Source organism: Podarcis melisellensis, assembly GCF_964234715.1.
Source record: "Podarcis melisellensis genome assembly, chromosome: 2".
Taxonomy (NCBI): domain Eukaryota; kingdom Metazoa; phylum Chordata; class Lepidosauria; order Squamata; family Lacertidae; genus Podarcis; species Podarcis melisellensis.
The window spans coordinates 36,249,853-36,263,074 of record NC_138529.1 but is presented as its reverse complement, the minus strand read 5'-3'; the positions used below and the strand labels follow the sequence as shown (position 1 = coordinate 36,263,074).

Genomic DNA, 13,222 nt, shown 5'->3' with positions numbered 1-13,222 from the left:
GGTTTTTATTTATTTAACAAAATTTATATACTGCTTTATATACAAAATTTATATACCATCTGCTGACTTAAGTGTGTCATCCAAACTAGGCCGCTGTGTGTTTGTGTTACAAGCTTCACTTCAGACTGTAGAGGCTGAGTTGACTCTGTGATTTCCTGATGTGGATGCTGATTTGAGAAACAGTACCATGATATACAGGAACTTCTTGTCATCCTCTGTGCTCATAACTTCACTATGTGGTAAAGGGCTTGATTCTATGTCTGGAGGACAGCTTGTGTTGTGCCTTTTGGTGGATGGTGCAACATGTTTTCAGACACTGCCTCCTTCAGAGCAAAGGGATAAATGAAAACCAAAGCTGTGAGTCAGAGCTGAGTATCTAGTCTGGTGTGACACTGACTGTGAATCCATCTGCACAAATTGTGTCATCACTAAAAACCATTAAAAGCATTATAGCATTATAAATATATAAAAAACATTATACTCGGCATCTTGACTAAAAGCTGTGCAAAATTTAAGTGGTTTTAGCAGGTAATAAAAGAGCAAGTGACCAGCTTAACCAGAACATCCTGTGTCACTGTGGTGCACCTGCACATATCTTTTAAATAGGACTAAGTCATGTTGAATACGTGTGGACTGTTCCATCTGCACATGTGTATCAGCTTGCTTGATGAAGTGATCCCCTGTGCACTGTTCTGTGGGTTTTCCTGACCTCCCAAGGCAATTTCGGGGGGCATGCAAAGAGAAAAGAGAGGGGAAAGCCCCCAGTGTGTTAAGTCAAAGCCCTTGCACAGGGTTTCTGCTTGTGGGGTTTGTTGGGTGAATCCCACTCATAGTTAACAACTTAGATGCTTCTGCACCATTTTTATGGGAGAGTGGCCTGTACAAGTGGCATCCCTCACCTTTTCTTCTGATGGCAGTACCACCTGCTTGGAAGATAATAGCTTTGGTAGACCCTGCCCAACCCTGCAGAACATTCTACTGTTCTACCTTCTGTGTTCGCACTCACACATCCCCTGAGTTTTCCTGCTATACAACATGCATAAAAAAAGGATGCATTGTGAGTCTTTTTCATCATGGTGATGAGGTTAGAAACAAATACTAGCAGTACTTATTTCTAGCCCACCTTTCACCCTCAGAATACTCAGGGTGCACAGGATGACATTTAGCATAAAATACAAAATCCTGTGATTAAACAACCAGCAGAATCCTATCAGGTACCTAAGGCCCATTTTAAACAGGCCAAGGTTTCTAAATTGGGTGAATCTCCTCAGCAAGCAGCCTTCTCTCTGGTATCCCACACTCGCCCTCATGTGGCAGGCTGACACTGGGACCTTCATACTCACCTGCCCGACTCTACTCTTTAAAGGCTCTCAGAATTCTCTGGCTTCTCTGCTTGTCATTGGTGACTGTGTGCATGTAGAAGATGCTCAGTACTGTCATCATCTCCTTGAGCTCTTCATTCTAACAGGCTCTGTTCTTCTGCTAGCGGCTGTTTCCTCCCTTGGCAAAGTGTGCCAGGCCACAAAAGATAAAAATAGAAATCCAATCAAAATTCTCATGTTCCTCTTGTTTTTCCTGGAGGAGGACAGGGGAATGGATCTGCCCCCCCCCCCCCGCCAGGAGGCAAACTGGTAGGACTAGTAGAGGAAACAGCTTATAGCCCCTGCAGCCAGGATTTGCCCCTTTGCCCAGCTAGACCAGTGTTGATGCAAACTCAGGTTTAATTCGGTCCTGAGTACCTTGCTGAGTGCAGAGCAAAGTAATAGTGCTGTGGAGCCGTGAATCTGCTTAACTTGCTTTCAGGATTAATGCAAAAAACAAAGCACACTTTCTTTTTGTGGGTCATTGGTATGAAATGGCTACTCCCTGTAAACAGGCAGACCCAGCCAAGATATTTTGGAAAGCTGGTGGTGTGTGTGTGTGTGCGTGCACTTTTGGTCTGCTAAGCATTTGGCATTGTGTTCGTTGGCAAAAACAATCCCTAATTAGGAAGGCTTCTTTGAGCTGAAATTCTTGGGCCTTCTGTTTTTTGCTGATTCCTGCACAGTGAGGGTGCTTCACACATGTTGATTTTTCCTATTTGGATTACCACTCCCATAGACCACCCCGCACCCCCAAAAGCTCTTATGCAGTGCATGGTCAATCATAAGTGACAGATGTGCCTGTGGTGCGGGTGCACATAAGACAAAGAAAACAACATATTTCTCCCATGTATCAATGATTAAAGCTACTCCATCCAACAATCCACCTCCATATTTTTCTGCAAATGAATGTGGCATGTGGCAAATTCCTAACCCAATTGCTCACAGTTTGTTTGTCCATTGCATTTATTCTTGCCACTTGGAGTGGCATACAAAGGGGTTAGCCCTGTTTTTTTCCTCTTAGTAACCCTGCAGAGTAGGCTGGGCTGAGAGAATGACTTGAACCTGTGACTCCACAGGCCAGGAAGCATCCATCGTACATACACTAGCAGGATTTATAGCTGCATATAAGGTGGAGAGAAATGTAATCTGTCTTGAGACTTAGGGCCAAATTAGCGAAAACACACTTCTTTTTTTAAAAAGTAAACAGCTGGTGTGAGGGGTCCAATTGGGATTGGGGGGGGGCTTTAACCCTTTGTCCTCAATGTAGTCCTGGTCTGGGACAACTAGTCCATCTAGCAACAATGTCTATGTCTAAAATGTTTAAATGTGTTCAGGTGTAGTTTGCTATCACTTGCTCTTTGTCTGTTGCAATCGTCATATATCTGTTGATGGCAATTGCCACAAATGCTTCCAGGAAAACCACCCTGTGATGTACGCCTCACAGACAGGCACTGTCTGGCATACCTGGTCATGAAGGCCTGCTTGATAACCAGCAGCCTAAGTGATCAACTTACAGTAACCAAATAGTGGTTCCAGCCCCCATTTGGTTACTGTTGTCCTATTGAGAACGTAGTCATGTTAGAGGCAAGAGGATACCTGGCTGGTGGGGCAGAAGGACCAGAGCCTTCACCCACCTCCACTTCACACCCTAGATCAGCTTTTGGCCTCCTGAGTATCACACAGAGCGATACTCATTTCAGTGCTTCTAGAAAGGCCTACTGTCAGTTGGGAAGGGAAGTGGAATGTCATATGTCTCAGCATCTTTGGTCTCCTTTTTGTTTTAAGAAGTCCTTTCATCTTGCTTTTAGCCTCCGGCCGCTGGACATTGAATTCATGAGGCGCCTGAGCAAAGTGGTCAACATTGTGCCTGTCATCGCCAAAGCAGACACATTAACGCTAGAGGAGAGGGACTACTTCAAGCAAAGGGTAAGAGGGATGGTGCCTTCTTCTCTGACCTTTCTGAAGATCTCTTGTCCTCTCCTGCAGCTTCCCCTGTGCAGGTCTCTGAATCCCAGTCGCTGGCTAGGAGCCCAGCACATTCCTCGGGCCGCAGCTCAGAGCAATCTTGCATGGTGAGAGGAAAGGCCTTCATTGATCTCCAAGCCATTGCACGTATTTCTCTTGGCTTGGCCTCTCTCTCTCTGTGGAGAAGGAATAAATTCAATTTCCCATTCTGATTCTTTTTCCTTCTGCAAATCTTTCTCCTGGATTTTAAAGACAGGCCAGGCCTGCTGTCCAAATGGCTACAGAAGTGTACCATCAATCCCCTGCTTTTTCCACCTAACTCTGCAGCATATGCCCAGCCATGTGACTAATAACTTAAGAGGTGTATATGCTCCTCTCACCCTGCTCTGGCTACCTATCGTTCTATCTTCCACTGTTACCTTTTGACCCAGTAACTGGAAATTAACTGCTGGATTTCTCCTTGTACAGTCGTACCTTGGATCTCAAACACCTTGGCTCCCAAACGATCGAAATCCGGAAGTGAGTGTTCCAGTTTTCAAACAATATTTGGAAGCTGAACGTTTGGCGCCGCTTCCGATTGGCTGCAGGAGCTTCCTGCAACCAATCAGAAGCCATGCTTTGGTTTCCAAATGTTTTGGAAGTCGAACAGACCTCTGGAACGGATTCTGTTCGACTTCCAAGGTACGACTGTAGTAGGAAATTGAGGGCAGGGGTCAATTTCCAACCATTGTTGCCCTTGGAGCAAGAGCAGCAGTAAAACATCAGTTTGTGAAGCTGCATTAAGCAGCATGGATCAAGGAGATGTACCAAAAATGTCACCCTCAAACTTTAATGCTCCTTAGAACTACACTGCACTTAATATTTAATATTGTATCTCCACCTTCTCCAACCTGGTGTAATTTAACCAAGAGCTGTACACTGCAGGGTATATGCAAGATCCTGGACTCTACTTTTCATACAGAACAGGGACTGGAGAGCTTGAGGCTCTGCAGATGCTGTTGGACTCCAAACTCCCACAAGTCCATGTCAGCATGGCCAGTGGGGCTTGGAGTTGGAAGGGCACAGGTTGCGAAAAGCCAATTTATCTAGTCAACTATCTAGTTGTTGTTGTTTATTTACAATAAGGAAGGAACCCTTCCTTGGAACCCAAGGCGCTGTCCATCAGTTTCCCAAGTCTTTTCCCAGATGCTGATCAGAACTCAGGCACCCTTACCGTTGGTAAGGTTTCTGCATCATGGGCCTCAAACCATGGCATCAGTTGGCTTGATGAAGAACATGGCCACATACTGCAATTCCCATCTGCTCCAGTTTGAGGACTCCACTGTTGGAGCAGTGTGCCTCTGAATACCAGATGCTGAAAAGTGGGCTCAGGTCCATCTTCCTGGCTTCCTATGGGCATCTGGGCATCCACTGTGAGATTGGGGTGCTAGACTAGGTGGGCCAGTGGCCTGATCCAGCAATGGTGTATTTACATTCTTATGATAGCTTTTTCAATAAAGGTATTTTATTAGCATTTCTGACTAACCACAGGCTTCTTCTGTTCCCCGCATTGTTTTTCCCACAGATCACAGCAGATCTCCTTGCCAATGGCATTGATGTCTACCCACAGAAACAGTTTGATGAGGACTCTGAAGACCGACTAATAAATGAGAAATTTAGAGTAAGTGAGTGGTCCTTTCTTGACACTTGTTTAGCATGTGCTCAAAGGCTTACAGAGCCTAAAGCATCCTTCTCAATGGTCATTTGTCAAGGAAAAGAATACTTAAGTGAAAAGTCAGTTTTGCCTGTGAAATTCTCAAAATCGCTCATCCCTCATGAGCCAATATTCCAGGAGAGGCTTGCCTAGTTTGGCTGGGTGACCCTCTTAACCTGTTTCACTTGCTCAGAAGAGCTAAAGTGGATGTTGGAACTCTCTGAAATAAAGGAGTACGTGGTGGTGATAGTGGTGGTGCGGTAACAGGAATTAACACATTTCCGACTTAATGAAGAAGGGTTGGATTTCATGAGCCCCAATTTCTGACACTTTGCAATTTAACTGTAGGAAATGATTCCGTTTGCTGTGGTGGGCAGTGACCAGGAATACCAGATAAATGGAAGGCGAATTCTGGGAAGGAAAACGAAGTGGGGCACAATTGAAGGTAAGAGCTCTTTCTCCTGTCTCTTGCTTCCTAGTAATCTTTAAACTGTTAAGACTGCCCAAAAAACACACCTTAGAGGCCCCTCTAGTCTCCTGGGCTGCAACAGCACTCCCCCCCACTGTCCATCAGTAGGGCTGTACAGAGCCCCGCTGATCTGCCCCAGGGACAATCTATGACAGTCCTATCCATCTTGGAGGCCCCTGGGGACACCTAACTTTCCCAGGATCCATTCCCTAAGAAATTTGAGGGAGCAGGACTCAGGGTTTGTTTGTTTTTAAAATAAAAAAGTTAAAATAGGATTTAAAAGTATGGTCAAGATGAGGACCGCACGGGATCAGATGCTCTTACTTGCCAGCTGGCAAGCTGGAACATCTGATCCCGCACAATGCTGCTCCTTCGTGAGCAGCTTCCCTGCACATGAGGGAAACAAACTGCTTGTGGAGGAGCAAGAGCCAGCACCCTGCAGCACTGGTTCCTCCCACCACATGCAAGCTGGCAAGTGGGACTATTTGATCCTGTGCAGTGTTGCTCCTTTGCAAGTGGCTTCTCTTCATGCAAGTGAAGTTGCTCTGCTCATGAAGAAGTAGCGAATGGCACCGCTCAGGGTTGGTGCAGAAAAGCTGCTTCCAAAGCAGCGGCTGCACCCCCCATAGGATTGATGCCTCTATTCAGCTGGGCAGAGGCATTGATCCTGCAAAGTCATCAGGCGCCTGCAAAGACGCAGCCGCTGGTAGGGTAAGTCTCAGCCTTTTCCTACAGTTTTCCTGCCCTTCCTGCCTGATACCCCACCCCTGACAGCCAAGGGCCATCAAACCTGCCTCACTGCAATCTGTGGCTTGGGCGTTGGCCAAATCTGGTGCACAGCTCTACTGCCTCGTGATTGTGGCCTCCCCTGTAACTAAGACTAAGTGCATGCAAATTAAATAAGCACACATTGCCTCCCTATTTTATCCCTGCTTCTGCTTCTCTTCTCTTTTTCCTTTGTGGTGCCCCTGTGTTGAATTTTAGGCTGTAAACTTCTAGGACCAACCCTGTGTACTGATGATGCCATATAAATACTAAGGATTTAATTCATGCTAAATATAGGATCTTAATACAACTGAAATCTGGGAGAGTATATTTGGCAGGCAGGAGATATTTGTTTATTATAGAAGCCACTTTGAAAGAGCTTTACTCTTAAATATTTGAAATGAAATGAAAGTCATGGCCAGGCTGCTGAGAAAAGCCCCTTTAACTGTTAGATTTGGGTGGGGAATTAGTAAACTGTGCAAGCGCACCGTATGATGAAAACCACAAGTCCAGAGCCTTGTGAGCCTGCTTTGCCCCAGACCCTGTAGATTATTAAACTTGGGCAGAGTCAGTTACAGATACTCAGGTACCTTTTGGAATATGCAAGAGTATCTCATATACTTCAGTTACTACAGCTACTCCTGACTACTCCACAAACTTTTCATGGGATGTCTGAATGGCACTCATAGATCACCATAGTTTGAGAAATGTGTGATTTCCTGCTGGAAATGTTTGTGTGTTCCCTCAAAATTGCCTCTACCATGTCAACTGCAACATCAAATGATTCCCCTCCCCTGTATTTCTCCTTTTGTACATCTAGCGGCACAAGCTACACTTGTTTTGTTGCCACCTTTTTATTTCTGTGGGTTTCTCTGATTTGTGATTCTTTGGCTCCTTGGTTAGAAACATTTTTCTCAAAGCAGGATTTCTCTGAAAAGAAAGGCCTTCATTTTAAGCCTTCTGGTTCCCCCCTGTGGCCAATCCTTGGTAACTCATGGAATCAGTGAGGCCATCACAAAGCAGGGTCTTCTTGAACTCATGACACTTGCCTTGTTGCCTATACAGTGGTACCCCACAAGACGAACGCCTCGGAAGACGAAAAACTCGCTAGACGAAGGAGTTTTTCGTTTTCTTAGCCGCTTCGCAAGACGCATTTCCCTATGGGCTTGCTTCGCAAAACGAAGCTTGCCCCGCAAGCTCCAGGGATAGCGGGGAAGTGCAGCGCGTCTTCCCCGCTGTCCCCGGGCCTCTTTTGAAGCAAGGGGCGGCAACGGGGAGAAGCGATCTTCTCCCCTCCGCTCCTTGCTTCAAAAGAGGGGACAGAGAAGCGATCTTCTCCCCGCCGCCCCTTGCTTTAAACAGGTCCGGGGACAGAGGGGAAGGCGCGCGGCACTTCCCCTCTGTCCCCATTGATTGATTTTCAATGCATTCCTATGGGAAACCGTGCTTCGCAAGACGAAAAACTCGCAAGAAGAAAAAACTTGCGGAACGAATTAATTTCGTCTTGCGAGGCACCACTGTATATAAATGATTGAGAGTGGGGACATTTCTACACACACTCTGTAAAGAGAGAGTCCCAAGGCAACGCTGTTTAGACACTGTGAAGAACTTGTCCTGTTCCTCAAACCCAGGGAGTGAGGAACCGGTTGTCTTCCAGATGTTGTTAGACACCCAACTCCCATAACCCCTGACCTTTGGCCATGCTGGCAGGGGCTAATGAGAGCTGGGAGCCCAACAACATCTAGAGGGCACAGCTAGCCCTGTTCTAACCTATGCTAGATCTTCAAGGGCCACTATTGAGAATTTAAACTATGCTCCAGACACTTGCAAGTTCTTTGGGTATTGATGTGGTTTGTGAATCTGAAGGCTAGTGTGTATTGATTTTGTGCTCATATCAAGTATTGTATCCTTCTTTTACAGTTGAGAATACAACGCATTGTGAGTTCGCATACTTGCGGGATCTCTTGATCAGGTTGGTAACAGTTTCAAGGGAGAAAGAGGTCGGGGGGTGTTAATTCAAGATTCCTTAATTTTGTTTCTGCTATTTAAGAGTAGAGTATGTACAACTTTGTTTTGTGTGTGTGTGTATACACACACACACACACACACACACGTATTTCCACACATGCACATGTGTGTAATATCTATTTATCTGAAGTAGCATCACAGCCAATGCATCCTGGATGCTACCACCCCACAGCTGGTACTGCTGCTAGTAACTCATTTATTTATTTGTAAATAAAAGTATTTTTGCACCACCATATCATAAAATATCAGGGCAGTTTATACAACGTTTAAACATAAAACTCCAATAAAAACAATATAGGTAAGCATTAAAGTGACTGGCTAATTAAAAAAAACCCCACCTAAACAGCTGTAAAAGCTTGTCAGCATAAAAAGGTCATCAATGGATGCCTGAAAAAAGCGAGTCTGTCTGCCAAATCTCTGTTGGAAAAGTGTTCCAGCAATACTTATGTGCCCAACTCCTGGTTGAGGCCAGTTGTCCCTCTGTAACCTAGGAGGCAACTAGCAGTGATGATCTCAGTGAACTAGTTGGGATATGAGGGCTCAGGCGGTTATTAAAGTATCCTGGTCTACTATACTTACTTCCCATGGCAGCACTCAGCTGTCCTGTTATAGGAATCTGACAAAGGGTCAATCTACCCCAGTGCTATCCATTCTAACTAGCAGCAGAGTGTCAGGCAGGGGTCTGCCAAAGTTACTGAAGATGTCAAGAACAGCATCTCAGATTTTGCATCTGCAAGGCACTGCTTTTACAGCCCTTCTCCTTTACATTCCTGTGTCAAGCTGTTGTTGATTTTATATCCAACATCAGAAATATCTCTTTTTAATCCTCTCTCCTCCTTCCCGTAGGACACACATGCAAAACATCAAGGACATTACCAGCAGCATCCATTTTGAAGCCTACAGAGTCAAACGCTTGAATGAAGGCCAGAATATGCTCTCCAATGGCGTAGCTGACAAAGAGGAGTTGGTGGCCAATGAAATGTAACACTCCATGCCTAAGCAAGGACCCAGCCTACTCTCTTCCTCTCCCCCTCCTGCCCCACACTTTCTTTTCGTTAAAAAAAACAAAACCCAAGAAAAACCCCATATAAACTCTATGCCACTGTTGTTTTCCCCTCTCCGCCAACAGTACCCAAGCTGCTGACATTAACTGACCAAATAACAGTACTTTTCTGTAATAAATGTAGTGTCTTTCTCTTTTCTAGTGTCTGTGATGTGAAACATCTATTCTGTTCTTCTGTGTAGGCTGTAGTTACTGATCCCTAGGGAGGGGATGAGGTTGAGAGGGAACCTCAACAGGATATGCATTGGTTTGATGATTTACTTTAGTTGTGGCCTCCTTGCCATAGATAGGTCCTTTACTGTGATAGGTGAGTGTCCCTTTCTTGAAACTCTGGGGGAGCTCCTACTAAGGCTGAGATGGACCTTGTTAGAAAGCACAGACTGACCCCCCTCCCCGTCCCCTTTGGTCAATTGGGAGGTGAACTGTAAGTTTCATAGACAGCTGCCCTAGTGTTGAAGTTGAATGTGATACCTTGTGTTGTGCCATGAGTTGAAGCTATTAAGTTATGGGGCACAGAGCTGCGTGAAAGAGAGAAGAAGGTGCCGCACATTCCATATCCTATCCATGCAGTTTCACCTCCAGTTAAAGCAACAAAAGTTGCAATCCTGACCAGGTGAGGTTGATCTGGATGAGGAAGCTTTCATTAGCAACTTGGTTGATACAGGCCTGGTGAGGCACTGATGGATGCTAGGTCAGACATGCCACCAAAGCATCTCTCCCCCCCCCCCCATATGAAAGTGTGAAAAGAGAAAAGAGAGGTGTTCCTGTCTGCCTTCTTTGTTTCAGTGGTTCAAGTCTATGGCAATCTTCCTCTTGAGCCACTTGATTTCCTAGTGCCAAAGGTTTATTGTTCTGTAAACCAGAGTGGGAAGGGGAAAAGCATTGTGTGTTTGTTTTTAGTGTGTGTGTACGTGTGTTTGTGTTCCTCTCTCTTTTGTATCTTATCTCCACCCATTTCAAGTGAAGATTTTCATGACCTAGATAAAAGTTTTTTAACGTGAGGGTAGAGTGAATGGAGTATTTGCAGAAGGCACAATTCCACCCAGCACTATGCACATCTTACTCCCTGCATGTCTGATCTATATTCCCTTTCCTTTTTAAAAAAGCCAGCAATAATAGGGAGCCAGCTTGCTCACTGGAGAAAAGGAGGTGGTCTACTATGGGATCAAATGTAAGTCACCTTGATTCTTAGGACATTCCTCTCCTCCCCAATCCCCCTGTCCCTTTAATCTCAGCTGAAAAGAGTTCAATCCTTCGAGCTCTTGTTTTAATCATTATTTAAAGTGTTAGAGAGGCTATGGGGTGTGTGTCTTCCTGGCTGTTTCTCATTGTGCAGCTTTGTGTGTGTATAACTTTTCTAACTATCTGTGGCTAAAATTCCTTAGGTCTGCACATATAGATGTGCCATGCATGCAAAAAGGGATAAGGAACCTGTAACCCTGAAGATGCTGTTGCTCAAACCCCAGCTCCCATCATCCCTGAGCAATGGCCAAGCAACAACATCTGCAGAGCCACAGGTTCTCCACCCCCTGCTCTGTATTAAATGCTGAGCCCCGGGATCTTGCATGCATTCTGCAGTAATGCATGGCCCTTGGTTAAGCACACAGCTTAATCTAAGATTGTCAATTTACATGATACAATTTTCCAGATGATCTCTGTGCTTGAGGGCGGTTGTGAGGTAGGGACCATGTGGAACCTATTTGCCCCATCAGCTGGTCCGAATACTTGAGGTCCTATGCCTACTTTCCATGCCACATTTTAATATTGAATCAGAGTTGTGCCAGTTGCTCAAAGGGTTCTTTTTAACATTGATTTCATTCGAATACTTTAGTCAGTCTTAACTCTAGTGGTCAGACGACTAAACTCTGACAAACCCAGAAGTTGGTTCATTTGTGCAACTTCTGGGTTTGTCAGAGGAAACATCTCTTTACAGAGAAAGGGGGAAAGAACTGCTTGCTAAACACTTACCCGATTTGGAGGGGCAGAGGCCATGTTCACAGTTATGGAAATCTAACCAAGAGAACCAGCAGTCACAGCTTTCTCTTCCTCAGACAGCAAATCTTAAGTAGCCAGCTCTATAGAATCACCTCCTCTTGTGCCATGTGCAGGAGACTCTCATCACAGCTCCTTTTCCAAAGTGGAAAGCTCTGAGCCATGCTGCCCTCTTGTGGAGCTGCAAAGAACAGAACGGGCATGCTGATTCCTGGCTTTCAGAAAAGGCAAATGATAAGTTTTCATCTTGCTCTCACTGGCACTGATGTAGCCCACTCTCAGCATGCCTAAGGGGAATGCTTCACACTTTAACACACAGCACACAGGGATCTCAGCCAGTGGCCACTTTGTCTTGCATGTCCTTAGGATGCAAGCCTACAAACTGACTCTAACCAAGACTTCCCATGAGCTTACTTGCTGCTTCCACAGTGTTCCCTGACAAGTGCTTTCCTTAATGACTCAAAAACTGTGTCAGGCATTTAGTTCACTTGTTTTGCCACTCATGGCCCTCAATGGATGCATCTGCACATATTCTTTGCTCAGAGGCACTCATACGTTGTTGTTGTTTTTGTGTTGCAAGTTAAATCTAAGCCTGCCATGTTAACTTTTTGTGTTGTGCCTCCCAAACGTAAAAATGAATAAACGGAGGACTCTTTACTGAGCTGTGTTAAGCTGAGGAAAATTATTTTTTTTACTTGCTGACTTGCTATATTTTAGCAAAATAAAAATTGTATTAACTAAAAATATATATATTTCAAGTGTTTAAGACTATGAAAAGGGTAATAGAGAATGTCTCTTGGTTTTTTTAGATGCACTTCAGCAACATAAAAATTAAAATGCATTGTATCTTGTTTGCCAATATCTCAGCCAGCGAAAGCAAGACAAAAATGTCTTTCTCCTTTTATATTGTACTTCGGGGCGGGGGGAGGTTTTACCGAATGAAACCAAAAAAATAAATCATCCAAATCTATTAAAAAATGGCCTTTTTGAGGATTGTATGCATTATGACAAATTTAGTTCTGTTTTGTATAAATAATAGTGTTTAATATGTATTTCCCAAAAATAAATGTTTCAAATGGAAAATGTCAGAAGGATTATTGTTGTCTTCGGGGCCAAAAGGTATATTTTGTGTAAGCTTTAGCTGGGAACTACGCTTTTGCCCAACTGCTCTCCCAGCTTCTAAAGGTTCTTTTGCAAATGGACCAAAAGATGCAATAAAAATGGGATGGTGAGAAAGATAGTAACTTATTTTGCAGAGATGCTTGAGTGTCTCTCCCCCTGCCCCCATCTTCAGTGCAGAAGCAGTACGGAAGATTGCCGTTCCTGAACTGATATTTTCAGGAACGGAATCTGACGGAATTGAGGCAAATAGTGGTGATGCAAGTTAAAAAGTAACCACTCACTCTACCACTTGATTGTAAAACAACAACACCCCAAAACCTTTAGGTGGTTTACAACATATGCAGATAAGGTCTTACCAACTGATCCTGGGAAAGGGATCTTGGGATGGTAGTGGTGGTGAATAGTTCCATTAAAGGGTTGACCCAATGCATGGCAGCTGTGAAAAAAACATGAATGTCATATTAAGGATTATTACAAAAAGGATCAAAAATATAACTCCATTATTGTAATGACTTATTAATTACAAACTTAGCACAGATATTGGTCAAGAAAAAAATACAAAACACAATAAAATATGTTAAGCATACTATTGAATGTAAAATATAAAAAACAATGAGAATTATAAAATAATTAACATTGTAAAAAACAAGGTAGGGTGTTAAAATTAAGACAAACTTGGCATACTGTGTGCATTTTAGTCACCTTGCCTCAAAAATGATACCATAGAATTGGAATAGTTGCAGAAAAAGGCAACCTAAATT

The 13,222-nt window shown here is 44.2% G+C and overlaps 1 protein-coding gene across 4 annotated transcripts in view; it reads left to right on the top strand.

The window, feature by feature from the left end:
• The window catches only part of SEPTIN9 (septin 9), a 191,419-nt gene extending 178,997 nt beyond the window's left edge, over positions 1-12,422 (top strand). For all 4 annotated transcript variants that reach the window (XM_081897804.1, XM_081897806.1, XM_081897805.1 and 1 more), the window contains 5 exons: positions 3,173-3,290; positions 4,894-4,989; positions 5,371-5,467; positions 8,177-8,228; positions 9,131-12,422. In XM_081897804.1, the coding sequence (XP_081753930.1) occupies positions 3,173-3,290; positions 4,894-4,989; positions 5,371-5,467; positions 8,177-8,228; positions 9,131-9,269 (502 nt within the window). In that variant the 3' untranslated portion in view covers positions 9,270-12,422. The remainder of the gene's footprint in view (positions 1-3,172; positions 3,291-4,893; positions 4,990-5,370; positions 5,468-8,176; positions 8,229-9,130) is intronic.
• The last annotated feature ends 800 nt before the right edge of the window (positions 12,423-13,222 follow it).